At 45.9% G+C, this 17,752-nt stretch overlaps 1 protein-coding gene across 3 annotated transcripts in view; it reads left to right on the plus strand.

Annotated features, from left to right (window-relative positions):
* The window catches only part of LOC144499865 (regucalcin-like), a 58,953-nt gene that overhangs the window by 13,442 nt on the left and 27,759 nt on the right, over positions 1-17,752 (plus strand). The window contains exon 1 of one of the 3 annotated variants that reach the window (XM_078222459.1): positions 8,381-8,442. The exons of 1 other annotated variant lie outside the window; for it this stretch is intronic. In XM_078222459.1, the coding sequence (XP_078078585.1) occupies positions 8,434-8,442 (9 nt within the window). In that variant the 5' untranslated portion in view covers positions 8,381-8,433. Of the gene's footprint in view, positions 1-8,380; positions 8,443-8,482; positions 8,556-17,752 lie in introns of those variants that run through there. One more of the 3 variants, XM_078222461.1, reaches the window with a different exon arrangement.

Consider the following 17,752-nt stretch of genomic DNA (forward strand, 5'->3'; position numbering starts at 1 on the left):
GAACTCCAACAATGTAGCTTCTCTTCAGTGCTGCACTGAAGTGTCAGTCTAAACTCACATCCCTTCTGGCTGAGGTGAGCATATCGCCAAATAAGCTAGGTTGAGGATATTTTCTCATGTTACTAACAGTTTTCCTGTAGTTTTGTTGTATAACTGGTACATTATTCCAATGTTCAGACAGTGCAATTTTCCATTGCTAAAGTGTTAAAGCACAATCCTGTCTACCTTCCTAGATGAATGTGAAACATACCATTGCTGTATTTGAATAGGACCTGGGAAGTTACCCAATTTTCTGGACCACATTTAACCCTCAATTAACAGTGCTAACTAGTTTTATTGCAGTTTGTGGGACCTTGCTGTATTCAGTTGGCTGGATGGCTGGTTCATAGAATCCTGATGTGGAGATGCCGGCGTTGGACTGGGATACACACAGTAAGAAGTCTCACAACACCAGGTTAAAGTCCAACAGGTTTATTTGGTAGCAAATGCCACTAGCTTTCGGAGCATGCTACTCCTTCGTCAGGTGGAGTGGGAGATGTGCTCACAAACAGGGCATACAGAGATGCAAACTCAATTTACAGAATAATGATTGGAATGCTAATCAATGCTAATACAGCTAATCAAGTCTTAACGGTACAGACAATGTGAGTGGAGAGAGCATTAAACACAGGTTAAAGAGATGTGTATTGTTTCCAGACAGGACAGCTAGTGAGATTTTGCAAGTCCAGGCAAGTTATGGGGGTTACAGATAGTGTGACATGAACCCAAGATCCCTGTTGAGGCCGTCCTCATGTGTGCGGAACTTGGCTATCAGTTTCTGCTCAATGACTCTGTGTTGTCGTGAAGGCCACCATGGAGAATGTTTACCCGAAGATCAGAGGCTGAATGCCCGTGACCCTGAAGTGTTCCCCAACGGGAAGAGAACTGTCTTGTCTGGTGATTGTCGAGCGGTGTTCATTCACCCGTTGTCGTAGCGTCTGCATGGTTTCCCCATAGAATCACTACAGTGCAGAAGGAGGCCAATTGGCCCATTGGGTCTGCAATTCTCCAACAGAGCATCTTACCCCGGCCCACCCCCTGCCCCATTATCTTAAAATAGTCTTCTTTCCATTTGTCAGCCCAAGCCTGGATATTGTCCAGGTCTTGCTGCATTGGGTTGCTTCAGTATCTGACGAGTCACAAATGGTGCTGAACATAGTACAATCATCAACTCTGAAAGCAAGTGACATGCCACCCAGTATGACTTCTGTGGACTTCTCATCAAATCCCCTCAGATGCTTGTCACACTGTGAGCCAACTGATCTCACTGGAACTCTGACTTCCACATGAATGTTTCCAAACACCATTCTTGAAAAATGCACTGTGGAAACTTCTCTCAAATGATGCTTTTCCCTGGATGCCTTCACCAAGAATCCAATTCCAGGATTTCAATCTCTCCTTTCAGTATTCCTCTGCCTTGGATTGCCACGTGCATTCAAGTGTCCGCAGAATCTCTCAGGTATCCAGCCACACCAATAGAATACTATTGCTTCATGGACTGTATTACGTTGTCACCAAATTTTTGATTTGCATCAGATGTTTGGCTTCTTGCCTAGCTGGCTTTACATCTGCTTTTTGTAGCTGTCTCTTCAACTCAGAGCACTTTCTCTGCCTTTTTCTTGAATTATCCTGAATGGGACCTTGTTCAGCTTCTTGTTCTTTGTCCCTCCTTCCAACTCCTAACTCCCTGGTTTCTGGACTTCGTTTCTTCTTTTGGAAGGTCTGCTTTCTGCAGCTTTCTTGTCCTGTCCAGCTTCTCAAAACTAAACTCAGAAGTTCTTTCCAACTGGGCTGCTCCTGGTTCCTGAGCAACAATCTAATTTTCCTTAAAACCCTGTTTACTATCACTTTGTGAACCCTTTAATTACAATGCAGGCACAGTTTAAAATGACCAAAATGCACAGAAGGCGCCTTTGTTTAACATGAAGCTAGCTAAAGTTTTAGATCTTTCTTTTACAGAAACGTAAAATCTATACGTTGTTTCTAAATCCATAAATACAAATATAAATTATTTAAAACTACCTCTGTTGTTTCCTGATAGAGGTGATTCAAAATGCTACTGCCTGTATCTTAAGCTCAAATCCTGTCCGGTTTCCCATCACCCCAGTGCTCACTGATCTTCATCATCTCCCAGTAAAGCAACAACTCAATTTTAAAATTCTCACCCATGTCTTCAACCATTCCATGGCCTCGATCCTCTTGATAACTGTCATTGCCTCCAGCCACACAATCCTCCGAGGTATCAACATTCCTCTACTTTGGGCATCCCCAATTGTAATTGCTTCATCATTGCTGGCCATCAGTTACCTGGACCTCAAGCCCTGCACCTCTCTACCTTGCTTTCTGCAAGCCACGCTTTTGGTCATCAGCCCTAATATTGCCTTGTGCGTCTTGGCGTGGTATTTGGTTTTGTATTGCCTAGTGGTCAGCACTGTTGCCTCACAGCGCCAAGGACCCGGGTTTGATTTCCAGCTTGGGTCACTGTGTGTGGAGTTTGCACATTCCCCCCCCGTGTCTGCGCGGGTTTCCTCCGGGTGCTCCGGTTTTCTCCCACACTCCAAAGATGTGCAGGTTAGGTTGATTGGCCATGCGAAATTGCCCCTTAGTGTCAGGGGGACTAATAGACTAAATATGTGGGGTTATAGGGATAGGACCTGGGTGGGATTGTGGTCGGTGCAGACTTGATGGGCTGAATGCCCTCCTTCTGACTGTAGGGATTCTATGGGCATTGCTGGAATTAGCCTCCAACTGAGTCTTAGAGGGCATTTAAGAGTCAAGGATATGGAGTTGCATACAGGCCAGACAAGACTTCCTTCCCTAAAGAGCATTAGTAAACCAGTTGGGTTTTTATGACAATGATTTCACGTTTGTCGTTAGACTTTCAATTCCAGACTTTTATTGAATTCAAATTTCACCATCTGCTATGATGTGATTCAAAACCGAGTCCCCAGATCATTGCCTTGGGTCTCTGGATTACTGGATTGGGGCGGCACAGTGGTTAGCACTGCTGCCTCACAGCGCCAGGGACCCGGGTTCAATTCCAGCCTCAGGTCACTGTCTGTTTGGAGTTTGCACGTTCTCCCCGTGTCTGCGAAGGTTTCCTCCGGGTGCTCTGCTTTCCAAAGATGTGCGGGTTAGGTTGATTGGCCATGCTAAATTGACCCTAGTGTCAGGGGGATTAGCAGGGTCAATATGTGGGGTTACAGGAATAGGGCCTGGGTGGGATTGTGGGCAGACTCGAATGGCCTCCTTCTGCACTGTAGGGATTCTGTGATAGTACAGCGACAATACCACTGGGACAGTGTCAATAACAATGACAAGGGCTTGGGGGTCATGGCAACTGATGGAGTGGCCATTAGTGATGAAGCAACTAAAATAGGGGATGCTCAAATTAGAGGAGCCACTATCACTGTCCAACATGTTCTGGTGCCTTCCAGACTAGATCGCCATCAGTCTGTTTGTGTTCACTGCTCGTGAGGTAAAGAATTGTGCTGCACAACAGTAATCTTGTGTGAACAGTACAATAAATATTCCTGTGTGTCACATTGCTTATATAATGAATGCTTTGGTACTTATTTAGTTCGGAGCAGTTGTCACTGTGGAAACGCTATATTAAAAATAAAGCCTGGCTTCAAGGAATGAAATGCGTCGAGTGTCCTCATTAATAATCTCAGCCTAAAACTACAAATAAATAAATGGCTTAACATTGGGCTTATTTTGCTGCCCTCTACAATCTTCCGAAGTTGGCATCTAGAATTTCTTGTTTTTTTTCCTTCTTGAAGGAGGATTAAATGGAACCTGCTGATATTTGGAAAGCTATCTTAAAACTCATTCACTAAATTAACCATTAAGCTGGTTTTTCAATTACCACATGGATCAGACATAATTGCACTCGAAAGAACAACACTACTACGCAGCAGTTAATGAATTGTTTTAAGCTTGTTAATATTTGAGAGTATTAATTGGGTTATTTTGTAATCGTACAAGGACTTCGTTCCCTGCAGGGCAATTTTAAATTTTATAGTTAAAAAAAGATACTCCATATTGCTACTTTCATTCCTCTCTTTGTCTTTATAGTCGGGCTGCATCAGCGCATTTGTAGTTACAGCGTTAAAAGGAGTCAATATAATAAAATCAAAGAACACAAAAGTTTGCCAGTGGGATATCAGTAACTTCCTCGGGGTGACGATCAGTAAAGTGCTTGTCTCACCCGACCTTCCTGACTTAAACCGGGTGAGACCGAAGAAGCTACATGTGACCCCCTGGCTTCAGGTCAAAGTTCAAAAGTAGCAGAGTGAGGGAGGAGACGACCCCTTTTTACAGCACTTGCTGCCATAAAGCAGGTGAGTTTAAAGAGGTCCCATTGAAAAGGAGAAGGTAAGTTTCTAAAGTGAGTGAGTAGGGCGGCACGGTAGTGCAGTGGTTAGCACTGCTGCTTCACAGCTCCAGGGACCTGGGTTCGATTCCCGGCTTGGGTCACTGTCTGTGTGGAGTTCGCACATTCTCCTCGTGTCTGCATGGGTTTCCTCCGGGTGCTCTGGATTCCTCCCACAGTCCAAAAATGTGCGGGTTAGGTTGATTAGTTATGCTAAAATTGCCCTTGGTGTCCTGAGATGTGTAGATTAGAGGGATTAGCGGGTAAATATGTAGGGATATGGGGGGAGGGCCTGGGTGGGATTGTGGTTGGTGCAGACTCGATGGGCCGAATGGCTTCTTTCTGTACTGTAGGGTTTCTATGATTTCTATGATTCTATGAGGCTGTGATGGCACTGCCAGGTTGGCCCGGCCTGGTGGAGCCGTTTCAAAGAAAAGTACAGCACAGGAACGGGCCCTTCGGCTCTCCAATCCCGTGCCGATCATGATGCCCTAGCTAAACTGAAAAAAACCTTCTGCCCTTACTCAGTCCACATCCCTCTATTCCCTCCCTATTCACGTACCCATCCAGATGCCTCTTAAATGTTGCTAATGTGCCTGCTTCCATCACCACCTCTGGCAGCGCATTCCAGGCACTCACCACTCTCTGTGTGAAAAGCTTCCCCCATACATCTCCCTTAAACATTCCCCCTCTCACCTTGAACCTGTGTCCCCTTGTAATTGGCACTTCCACCCTGTGGAAAAAGTCTCTGACCATCCACCCTGTCTATGCCTCTCATAATTTTGTCGACCTCTATCAGGTCTCCCCTCAGCCTCCATCTTTCCAGTGAAAACAATCCTAGTTTATTCAACCTCCCCTCAGAGCCAACACCCTCGAGACCAGGCCAACATCCTGGTGAACCTTCTTTGCACTCTCTCCAAAGCTTCCACGTCCATCTGGTAGTGTGGTTTCCTGGCTCTAAGAGTCCCACCCTCACCAGACAGATGGCACAAACTCAGCCCACCTTTTTTCTTGTCAGTTAAAGTGACAAGATCTGGCCAGTTCCACACCAGAACTGACTCTCTGCCAAATTCTCATAAGATTTTGCCCATTGTTTTCAGTCCCCACTCTGATCCCTAATTGTTGAGTCCAACCCTCTCCCTGGCAACAGTCTGAAATTAAGCCAGTCTGTTCACCACCATGGTGTCACATTTGACCCTGTGGTGACCCCTGGCCTATGCACTCGGATGTGGTGAACATTGCTATGATGCCAATCTTGTATAAAACAAGTGGGGCTAGCACCATGACATTGACTTCTCCAATTTTTACTTTATTTCAGTTCTTTTCTGTATATCATAAGAATCAGGAGCCCTCAAATTATAAAGTTTGATTTGATTTATTGTCACATGTATTGGGATACGATGAAAAGTATTGTTTCTTGCGTGCTACAAAGACAAAACTTACCTTTCATAGAGTACATAGGGGAGAAGGAAAGGATAGATTTGATTTATTATTGTCACGTATTAATATACAGTGAAAAGTAATGTTTCTTGTGCATTATACAGACAAAGCATACCGTTCATAGAGAAGGAAATGAGAGATGCAGAATGTAGTGTTATAGTCATAGCCAGGGCAGAGAAAGATCAACTTAATGCAAGGTAAGTCCATTCAAAAGTCTGATGGCAGCAGGGAAGAAGCTGTTCTTGAGTCAGTTGGTACTCGACCTCAGACTTTTGTATCTTTTTCCCGACGGAAGACAGTGGAAGAGAAAATGTCCGGGGTGCATGGGGTCCTTGATTATGCTGGCTGCTTTGCCGAGGCAGCAGGAAGTGTAGACAGAGTCAATGGATGGGAGGCTGGTTTGCGTGATGGATTGGGCTACATTCACAACCGTTTGTAGTTTCTTGCGGTCTTGGGTAGAGCAAGAGCCATACCAAGCTGTGATACAACCAGTACGAATGCTCTCTATGGTGCATCTGTAAAAGTTGGTGAGAGTCGCAGCTGACATGCCAAATTTCCTTAGTCTTCTGAGAAAGTAGAGGCGTTGGTGGGCTTTCTTAACTATAGTAACGGCATGGGGGGACCAGGACAGATTGTTGGTGATCTGGATACCTAAAAACTTGAAGCGCTCAACCCTTTCTACTTTGTCCCCGTTGATGTAGCCAGGGCATGTTCTTCACTACGCTTCCTGAAGTCGATGACAATCTCCTTTGTTTTGTTGACATTGAGGGAAAGATTATTGTTGCCACACCAGTTCACCAGATTCTCTATTAAATTCCTGTGCTCTGTCTTGTCATTGTTTGAGATACGACCCACTACGGTGGTGTCGTCAGCAAACTTGAAAACCGAGTTGGAGGGGAATTTGGCCACACAGTCGTAGGTGCATAAGGAGTATAGTAGGGGGCAGAGAACACAGCCTTGTGGAGCACCGGTGTTGAGGATGATCGTGGAAGAGGTATTGTTGCCGATCCTTACTGATTGCGGTCTGTGGATTAGGAAGTTCAGGATCCAATCGCAGAGGGGGGAGCCGAGGCCCAGGCCACGGAGTTTGGAGATGAGTTTTGTCAGAATAATAGTGTTGAAGGCTGAGCTGTAGTCAATAAATAGGAGTCTGACATAGGTGTCTTTGTTATCTAGGTGTTCCAGGGTTGAATGCAGGGCCAAAAATATTGCTTCTTGCGTGCTACAAAGACAAAACTTACCTTTCATAGAGTACATAGGGGAGAAGGAAAGGATAGATTTGATCTGATTTATTATTGTCACATGCATTAACGTACAGTGAAAAGTTTTGTTTCTTGCGCACTATACAGACAAAGCATACTGTTCATAGAGAAGGGAGATGGCGTCTGCTGTGGACCCGTTGAGGCGGTAGGCAAACTGTAGTGGATCCAGGCAGTCCGAGAGGCTGGAATTGATTCGTGCCTTGACTAGCCTTTCAAAGCACTTCATAATGATGGATGTCAGAGCCACCAGACGATAGTCATTAAGGCATGGATAGGGTGCAGAGTACAGTGTTACAGTCACAGATAGGGTGTAAAGAAAGATCAGCTTAACATATGTGAACGAGAGTAAAATATAGAATTAGAGTGTATGCAAAAAGCCACTTCGCTCTGGTGCCATCTTTGAAAAAGAAATAATTTAATTGATATAGCGGTGGGATTTCATACTATCATAGAATCCCTACAGTGCAGAAGGAGGCCATTTGGCCCATCGAGTCTGTACCGACCACAATCCCACCCAGGCCCTATTCCCGTAACCCCACATATTTACCCTGTTAATCCCACCCAGGCCCTATTCCCGTAACCCCACATATTTACCCTAGGGTCAATTTAGCATGGCCAATCAACCTAACCTAACAGTATGCTTGCTAAGTAATACAAACAGGACAACGAAGAGATTTCTTCACTATTACCTTAGTGTTTAGATAACATTTTGTAATCAGATAGTCATGCCAGATTTAGCAATAGTACACAACCACACTGGCCTTCACAGATAGGAGACGTGAAAGGATTTTTAGACAAATGTAGTCGGGGCAGGTGAGGGGGATGACAGCTTCCCGACCTCTGACTTTGCAGGGGGCCTCAGGGCATTCCCTCCGGGGCACTCGGCAAGAGGGAATGTCCTCCGCAGGCCAGGGGGGAGGGGGAATAGCCTGAAGCCAGGGACTTGGGCTAATGAAAGGTTAGAGCCAGGAGTCTTGTGGAGACAGGGAGGAAGAGCAGGGCAACTGCAAGGAGCTGGAACAGAGGTCCAAGCTTGTGAGTGGCAGTGCTGAGGAGCCATGGCTACCAGTAGACCAGGCCGAAGCCTCTGATTGTGCCCAGGGAGCTGGGAAGTGGCAGCCGGAGACCTGGGGTGGACCACATGGACGGCACCCCTGAGTCTGAGAGGTCAGGAGGAGGGGAGGATCCCCTTCATCCCTGGGAGACAGGGTAATCTGGCTCACATGAATTGAAACTTCACCAACTGAACTCTGCTGTTTGGAGATCAAGAGCTGAGACCTCGAGAGTATCCTGGAGAACCCGGAACTTCAGCTGTGAATGCCCATTGTAAATAATTCATTTTTCCGAGTTAAGCTTTTCCGTTTACGAAAGATTTGATGCAGGTGGAATAAAGAATCTCTGTTTTATAATCTTCTTGTGGCTCGTGTGCTTAAAGTAAGGTAAAGTTAAAGTTTATTTAATAGTCACAAGTATAGCTTACGTTAACACTGCAATAAAGTTACTGTGAAATTCCCCTGGTCGCCACATTCTGGTGCCTGTTCAGGTCAATGCACCTAACCAGCACGTCTTTCAGACCTGGGAGGAAAGCAGAGCAGCCAGAGGAAACCCACGCAGACACAGGGAGAACGTGCAAACTCCACACAGACAGTGACCCAAGTCGGGAATTGAACCCAGGTCCCTGGCACTGTGAGGCAGCAGTGCTAACCACTGTACCACCATGCCACCCCATGCACGTGCTTGAACCTCTCGTTCCACATAGACAACTAAGGATTACAATATCTTGGACATGTTTAAAAGGGGTTTTAATTGGATAACCTCTGAAAATGAGTTGTGGGGAACACTACTTTAAATTTTTTTTGTTTTTTTAAAAACGCAACAACACCTGTACCTCAGACAGGAAATAGTTCTCTTTCTTTCATATAATAATCAAATCAAAATTAGTTCATCTTTTTTCGGCAGCACGGTGGCACAGTGTTTAGCATTGCTGCCTCACAGCACCCGGGTTCAATTCCGGCCTGTCTGCATGGAGTTTGCACATTCTCCCTGTGTCTGCCTGGGTTTCCTCCGGGTGCTCCAGTTCCCTCCAACACTCCAAAGATGTGCTGATTAGGTAGATTGGCCATGCTAAATTGTCCCTTAGCATCAGGGGGATTAGTAGGGTACATACATTGGTTACAGGGATAGGGCCTGAATGGGATTATTGTCGGTGCAGGCTTGATGGGCCGAATGGTCTCTTTCTGCACTGTAGGGATTCTACGATTCTATTCACAAGGATAATTAGAGATGGTCAATAAATGCTGGCCTTGCCAACAATGCCCCCATCCCATGTTCTATTGTGTGAAATCACAATACTTGTAATTCCCATTCTTAAATGATAAAGCGAGTGTGATGAACTGGAGACGGTTATCTCCCCCTTGAGGTAGTTCTCACTGCTGCTGTGCCTAATTTTTCAGGCTTCAACTCAGGTGGCCCTCCGTATCACTTTGCTTCCTTGCTGTGTCTACTTCTGCTCCCGGCTGTATTCCAAGTCTACTACAGGGTCTCACAGTGGGTGGAAAACTTTTGATCTATCCCACAACAATTAAATGCACAAAGCTATGAATCATTGTGAAGTTCAGCACCCTGGGGGGTGAATATCTGCCACAGAACCCCCCATCCCACCCAGGAATTCATCCCAAAATCTCTTTCGTTGCTTGGTTATATCCTCCTTCAGCATATTGCAGCTCCGTGGACTAAAGACAAGGGGCTAAAAGTTGGATAGAGAGAATCTATTTCCCCCAATGGTGGAGTAAAAAATGAGAGGAATACAATCTTAAAATTAGAGTTAGACCACTTAGGCAGAAAATCCAGAGGCATTTACTCACACAACATGGAACTCTAAACAAAAGCTGTGGATTTTTAAAGGTTCATTGACAAGATGTGAGTGTTGCTGGGACCAACCAGCATTTCTTGTCCATCCCTAATTACCCCCAGTGAGTCATCTTCCTGACAACTGCCATTTCAGAGGACAGTTAAAAGTCAATCACATTTCTAAGGATCTGGAGTCACGTGTGACCCAGACCAGGTAAGGACCTAAAGGAAGTTAGTGGACCAGATGGATTTTTACAACAATCCAGTAACCAGCACTAATGCTAGCTTCTTATTCCAGAGTGATGTAATTAACTGTATTTCAAGTACCCCAGCTGCCATGGAGGAATTTAGAATCACGGAATGGACACTACACAAAGGAGGCCATTCAGCCTCTCATGTTTATGCTAGCTCTCTGCAAGAACCATTTACTGAGTGCCACCCCCCCACCACCCATCCTTTTCTCCACAGCCCTGCCACTTTTCCTGTTTGAAAGGCAAGTTTGAATCTGCCTCCACCCGAAGGGAGTGCATTCCCCAGGTCCTAACCCCTCGCTGTTTAAAAAAGATCTTCCTCATGTTGTCTTTGGCTCTTTTGCCATTCACCTTCTGGTTTCGATCCTTCTACCAATGGGAACAGTTAATCCCTATCTTCTCCATGCAGCCCCCACATGATTTTGAACACCTCGATCACTTCTCCGCTCAACCTTCTCTTCTCTAAAGAGAATTGCCCCAGTTCTCCAATCTATCCATATTTCTCATCATGGAATCCATTAAATCTCTACAGTGCCGAAGGAGCCCAACTCAGCCCATTTGAGTCTGCATCAACTCTCTGACAGAGCATCCTACTCAGGATCTCTTCCCCCACCCTATCTGGTAACCCCGCGCATTTACCATGGGTAATCCATCTAACCTACACATCTTGGGACACTAAGGGAAAGTTTTGCATGGCCAATCAACCTAACCTGCACATCTTTGGACTGTGGGAGGAAACTTGAGCACCCGGAGGAAACCCACGCAGACACGAGGAGAATGTGCAAACTCCACACAGTTACCCAAGGTTGTAATTGAACCTGGGTCCTTGCTGCTGTGAGGCAGCTGTGCTAACCACTGTGCCACCCTGAGATAGTTTATTCTAGTAAATCTTTTCTTCCGAAAGTATGATGCCCAAAATGGAACATAAGACACCAGCTGAACCAATGTTGTACAAAGGTTCACCCTGCTTTTATTTCTCATGTCCCTAATAATAAAGCCCAGAATCCTGTGGGTGGGATTTTCCATCTGTGCTCGCCCCGAAACTAGAAAATTCTGTCTAAGGCCAATGGACCTTTGCATGGTCCACCCCTCGCTAGCTACAATTCTCATGGCAAGTGGGGCGGGAAAACTTCCTCCTGTGTGTGTGTGTGTATGATTGACTGCTTTCTCAATCTGCCCCTACCATCTTCTATGATTTATGTACATATATCATAGAATCCCTACAGTGCAGAAGGAGGCCATTTGGCCCATTGAGTCTGCACCGACCACAATCCCACCCAGGCCCTATCCCCGTAATCCCACCTTACCTTAGCTAGTCCCCCTGACACTAAGGGGCAATTTAGTGTGGCCAATCCAACTAACCTACACATCTTTGGACTGTGGGAGGAAACCGGAGCACCCGGAGAAAACCCACACAGGGAGAATGGGCAAACTCCACGCAGGCAGTCACCCAAGGCTAGAATCGAACCTGGGTCCCTGGCGCTGTGAGGCAGCAGTACTAACCACTGTGCCACCGTGCCACCCAGGTCCCTCTGCTCCTGCAGTTCATTTACAATGGCAGCCATTATTTTATATTGCCCCTTATTCTTCCTAAAAGTGCCATGGAGGAATTTAGAATCACGGAATGGACACAACACAAAGGAGGCCATTCAGCCTCTCATGTTTATGCTAGCTCTCTGCAAGAACCATTTACTGAGTGCCACCCCCCACAACCCATCCTTTTCTCCATACTTCTCCACACTAAGTTTGATCTGCTGTTTGTCCTCCTTTTCCTCTCTATCCTCTTAAGTTTATCACTTATCCTCCTCACAATTCACAATACTTGCAAGTTTGAAATTGTACCCTGGACACCCAAATCTCAGTCATAGAAACATAGAAACTAGGAGCAGGAGGAGGCCATTTGGCCCTTTGAGCCTGCTCCACCATTCATTATGATCATGGCTGATCATCCAACTCAATATCCTGGGCGGCACGGTGACACAGTGGTTAGCACTGCTGCTTCACAGTGCCAGGAACCTGGATTCAATTCTGGCCTCCCACAGTCCAAAGATGTGTGGGTTAGGTGGATTGGCCATGCTAAATTGGCCCTTAGTGTTTGGGGAACTAGCAGGGTAAATATGTGGGGTTACAGGAAGAGGTCTGGGTGGCACTGTGGTTGCTACAGACTCGATGGGCCTTCTGTGCTGTAGGGATCTATGATTCTATGATCCTGCTTTCCCTCCATATCCCTTTAGCCCCAAGAGCTATATCTAATTTCTTCTTGAAACCACACACCATTTTGGCCTCAACTACTTTCTGTGGTAGTAAATTCCACACATTCAGCACCCTCTGGGTGAAGAAATTTCTCCTCACCTCAGTTCTAAAAGGTTTACCCCCTGTCCTCAAACTATGAGTAAGAGTTTTAACAACACCAGGTTAGTGTGGCCAATCCAACTAACCTACACATCTTTGGACTGTGGGAGGAAACTGGAGCACCCGGAGAAAACCCACACAGGGAGAATGGGCAAACTCCACACAGGCAGTCACCCAAGGCTAGAATCGAACCTGGTCTAAAACTCTTACTGTGTTTGCCCCAGTCCAACGCCGGCATCTCCACATCTCAAACTATGACCCAGAGTTCATTTGGTTTTGATGAATTAAGTTTCCTTTCAGGTTCAGTTTACTTTGATGCAGTATCCCTTTAAGGAACTGCATTTTAATTTATCCCTCAGTTTGTTGATTTAGTTTATTTGGTTATCCACGCAGACACGGGGAGAATGTGCAAACTCCACACAGACAGTGACCCAAGCTGGGAATCGAACCCGGGTCCCTGGCGCTGTGAGGCAGCAGTGCTGACCACTGTGCCACCGTGCCATCCTGAGGAAATTTGCAGGGTTATGATCCATGCCTCTGTAATTTCCACTCTTACTCCCTTCAATATCTTTGGATGGATGCGTCTGGGGCCTTATCAGCTTTAAGCAGAGTCAGTCTATCTCTCATTGATAAAGTCATAAGGCTTAGGAGCAAGAATAGTTCATTTGGCCTTTTGAGCCTGAATGGTTAATCTGGTTGTGGTCTCGATCCCACCTTCTTGTCTGCCACTGTCCCCCGCAACTCCCTGTTCTTTCAAAAAAATCCATAACTCAACTTTAATCATTTCAATGATCCAGCCCCCCACTGCTTTCTGTGGAAGAGAATGATACAGACTAACAACCTTCTGAGAGAGAAATAAATCCTCACCTCAGACCTAAAAGGGAGATCTCTTATTTTTAGTCCACCCAATGCCTCAGCTACCCCCTCTCACGCGATGCCTTTAGTGGCATTTTCTTCCTTGGTAAAAAATGAGAGGCAAAGTAAAGGACAAATAAAGGATCAGTGGGTGGCAAGGTGGCACAGTGGTTAGCACTGCAGCCTCACAGCGCCAAAGACCCGGGTTCAATCCTGGCTTCGGGTGACTCTCTGTGGAGTTTGCATGTTCTCCCTGTGTCTGCGTGGGTTTCCTCCCACAGTCCAAAGATGTGTGGGTTCGGTGGATTGGCCATGCTAAATTGACCCTAGTGTCAGGAGGACTAGCTAGGATAAATGCATGGGGTTATGGGGATAGGGCTGGGTGAGATTGTGGTCGGTGCAGACTCGATGGGCCAAATGGCCTCCTTCTGCACTGTAGAATTCTGTGAAAGTACTCATTTAGTACCTCAAGCATGCCAACTACCTCATACACAAATCCCCTTTTTAGTCCTTACCTGGCTCCACTCCTCCTTTTACTATTTATATGCCTATGGGTGGCTTTTGGATTTCCTTTTCTGTTAACTGTCACTCTCTTCGAATGCTCTCAGTTTGCTTTTCTGATTTCTTTTTTCACTTTCCCTCGGAACTTCCTCTATTCAGCTTGGCTTCTCACCTGCGTTATCAACCTGACATCTGCCATAGACATCCTTTCATCAGCTTCACCTTCCTGTCTATCTCTCTCGTCACCCAGGGAGCTCAGAATTTGTTTGTCCCTATCTGTCCCCATCTTGTCGATGTAGACGACGTCTGGAAGTATGTTCCATTTTGCTTCAGCTCTCTGTCTGGGAATGCAGGACAGTCTCTGTTCAAAAGAGTCAAGGACAATTTTTTCATTCAGAGCAGAAGTGCTGTCCTCGTATCAATGTCAGCCATTCTGCCCACCCAGATAAAAAGCAACAGTTCCTCAATGTCCTCGTAAGTATAACCACAAGTATAACCACTGTTCCAAAGGGACAATTAGAATTTGCAAAACTCAGATGGCGAGATTTTTGTTAGGTACAGGCATCAAAGGTTGTGGGACTAAGGGGGTAAATGGAACCGAGGTACAGATCAGCCATGAATTGAGTGCTGGAACAAATGGAAAGGGTTGAATGGCCTCCTCCTGTTACTGTGGCCCTTGCTGATATTGGGTGAAGGCATGCTCAACATATTTTCATAGAATCATAGAATCCCCACACTGCAGAAAGAGGCCTTTTGGCCCATTGAGTCTGCAGCGATTCTCTGACAGAGTGTCTTATCCAGACCCTATCCCCGTAACCCCACACATTTATCATGGCCAATCTATCTAACCTGCACAGCTTGAGCCACTGAGGGGCAATTTAGCATGGCCAATCTACCCAATCTGCACATCTTTGGACTTTGGGAGGATATTGGAGCACCCGGAGGAAGCCCACACAGACACACAGAGAATGTGGCAAGCTCCACACAGTCACCCAAGACCGGAATTGAACCCGGGTCCCTGCCGCTGTGAAGCAGCAGTAATAACCGTCCACATTTTGTATGACATATTTTGCTACGCTAGTTTATCAGAGTTGGTAAGTTATTTCAAGTAACCAATTCGTATTGAAATTGCCAATCACGTCAGATGATGCATTAAATATTCTGCCCCTAATGTCACGAACAATCGCTTCCCCATTCATATTGAGCAAATCCTCTCTGGCTCTCCGTCCAACGGCAGGTCCACCATGATCTGGCAAAAGGCAAGCTCTCTAACTGGAGCAGGGATCGAACCCTATGTTCTTGGCACCAATCCCTTCCATACGACCCTCTGCCCTTTTTGTACATGCCGCTGGAGATTTGAATAGCAATGGTAGAGACTCCAACTTCTTTCCATCATATGACAGACCAGGAATTTCGACATTTACAAGTCAATACTCATCAACTTTCTTGGGTCCTGTTACGAACAAACCTTCCTTGGTCATCAAGTCCTGGTGTGGAACTCAAACCTAGCACGTCGCAATTCTGAGACAGCGAGGCTACCCATTGCGCTACAGACCTGCCTGCCCTGAGTTGTAACCTTGCAATAAAAATCCAACCAGACTTCCCAAACATTACTTCTTAGTTTTTGTAGGTTAGACAGTACAGAAATATAAAATTCTGGAATTCCTCACAAAATACTCAACTGGAAATTGGTAACCACTTTGTGGAAACCCTACAATCATTAATGGGCCAGTGACCCAATTTCTTCCATTTTAGGATGAATGCAGTGGACAGAAATCAGCTAACAACACAATTTAAAGGTTTACCTCGCTAACAGAGAGGGGATTATCTGCTGACAGTGAAGCCCCTCAAGTTTACGCTTTGAGTTAAATATTAATTAGCTCATTCCTTGAAAAGGGACTGAACTATTTCAGCCTCAGACCTAACTGCAAGCGCTGACTGTGTTGATCCCATCTGCTCACCAGGTACTGTACTTCCAACACTCAGAATCTATAACTGTATTAGTTTTTCCTGATATTGTATGGTTTCTTGCCAATATAGACGGGAGCAATTCTCAAGGTGATTCCCTCAATCTCCTGGTAAAACTCCTGTGGAATCTTACCCAGAGAACAAATGGGGCTGCATGGTGGCACAGTGGTTAGGACTGCTGCCTTACAGTGCCAGGGACTCAGGTTCGATTCCTGGCTTGGGTCTGCGCGGAATCTGCACATTTTCCCCGTGTCTGCGTGGGTTTCCTCCGGGTGCTCCGGTTTCCTCCCACAGTCCGAAACACATGCTAGTTAGGTGCATTGGCCAGGCTAAATTCTCCCTCAGTGTACCCGAACAGGTGCCGGAGTGTGGTGACTAGGGGGATTTTCACAGTAACTTGATTGCAGTGTTAATGTAAGCCTACTTGTGACACTAATACTTAAACTTTAAAAAAAAACTTTAAGTGTGGTGGAGGCAGGTTCAACTGAGGCATTCAAGAGGGCGATAGATGATTATTTGAATAGAAACGATGTGCAGGGGCATGAGGAAAAGTCATGATGCTTGTTTGGAGAGCCAGTGCAAACACGTTGGGCCAAATGGCCTCCTTCTGTACCCTGACAATTCTGTGATTCTGTGTTTAGAAGAATAAGAAGTGATTTGATTGAATCCTTTTAAGATTCTGAGGGGTATTGATAGGATGATGGGGAGAGGATGTTTTCTCTTGTGGGGGGGAATCTAGAACTCGCGATCACTGCCTAAAAATAAGGGGTCGAGGAGATTTTTTTTCTGCTCAGATGGTTGTGAGTCTTTGGAACTCTTCCTCAAAAGACAGTGGAAGCAGAGTCTTTGAATATTGTTAAGACAGAGCAAGATTCTTTGATCAACAAGGGGGTGAAAGATTATTGGGGTTAGGTAGGAATGTGGGGTTGAAGGTTATTGGATCAGCCATGACCTTGTTGAATGGCGGCGCAGACTCGATGGGCTGAGTGGCCTACAACTATTCCTAATTCGTATGTTCATACCCTGTATTTGTAACAAAGACAAGCAAAAGAGTTAAACCAAGAAGAGTTTTATTTTTTCTATTTTTGTGACTGAAAAGTTGGAAATTATGCAGCAGAAAGATGTTTAGACACTTGAATGCAATGCCTTCAACCTTCTGTACATGGCAGGGGCGTTGCGGTGGCACAGTGGTTAGCACTGCTGCCTCACAGCGCCAGGGACCTGGGTTCGATTCCCAGCTTGGGTCACTGTCCATGTGGAGTTTGCACATTCTCCTCGTGTCTGTGGGTTTCCCCCGGGTGCTCCGGTTTCCTGCCACAGTGGGTTAGCTGGATTGGGCATGCTAAATCGCCCCTTAGTGTCAGGGGGATTAGTAGGGTAAAATATGTGGGAATAGGGCCTGGGTGGGATTGTTGTCGGTGCAGACTCAAAGGGCTGAATGCCTCTTTTTGCATTGTAGGGATTCTTCTTCTTCTATGACTAGCAGCCTGAGGCAGCAAAGGGATAAATAAAATCAGTCATTCTGTCTGACCTTGTGTAGTTGAGAGCAAAGCCACCAATGGTTGGTGAAGGGAAGGGAGACACGTCTCACTGGAATTCTACAGCCCCGTCCGCCATGGAATTGGAACGGGTGAGGGGCGGACAACGGAAATGTCCGTTGACCTCAGGCGGGATTTTCCAGTCTCGCTCGAGCGAGGCCGTAATATCCCTGTCGGAAAGGTTGGACTGGGGGAGGTTAGAGACTGGTAGGGGTATGTTTACCAAAGGATTTAAACATAAAGGCAAAAATTCCAAATTGGAGGCGTTTCAGAGCAAGAAGACAATCGGCAATCCCAGTTTTGGGATGAGGGGACGTTTTA

The sequence above is a fragment of the Mustelus asterias genome, chromosome 10, assembly GCF_964213995.1.
Source record: "Mustelus asterias chromosome 10, sMusAst1.hap1.1, whole genome shotgun sequence".
NCBI lineage: Eukaryota > Metazoa > Chordata > Chondrichthyes > Carcharhiniformes > Triakidae > Mustelus > Mustelus asterias.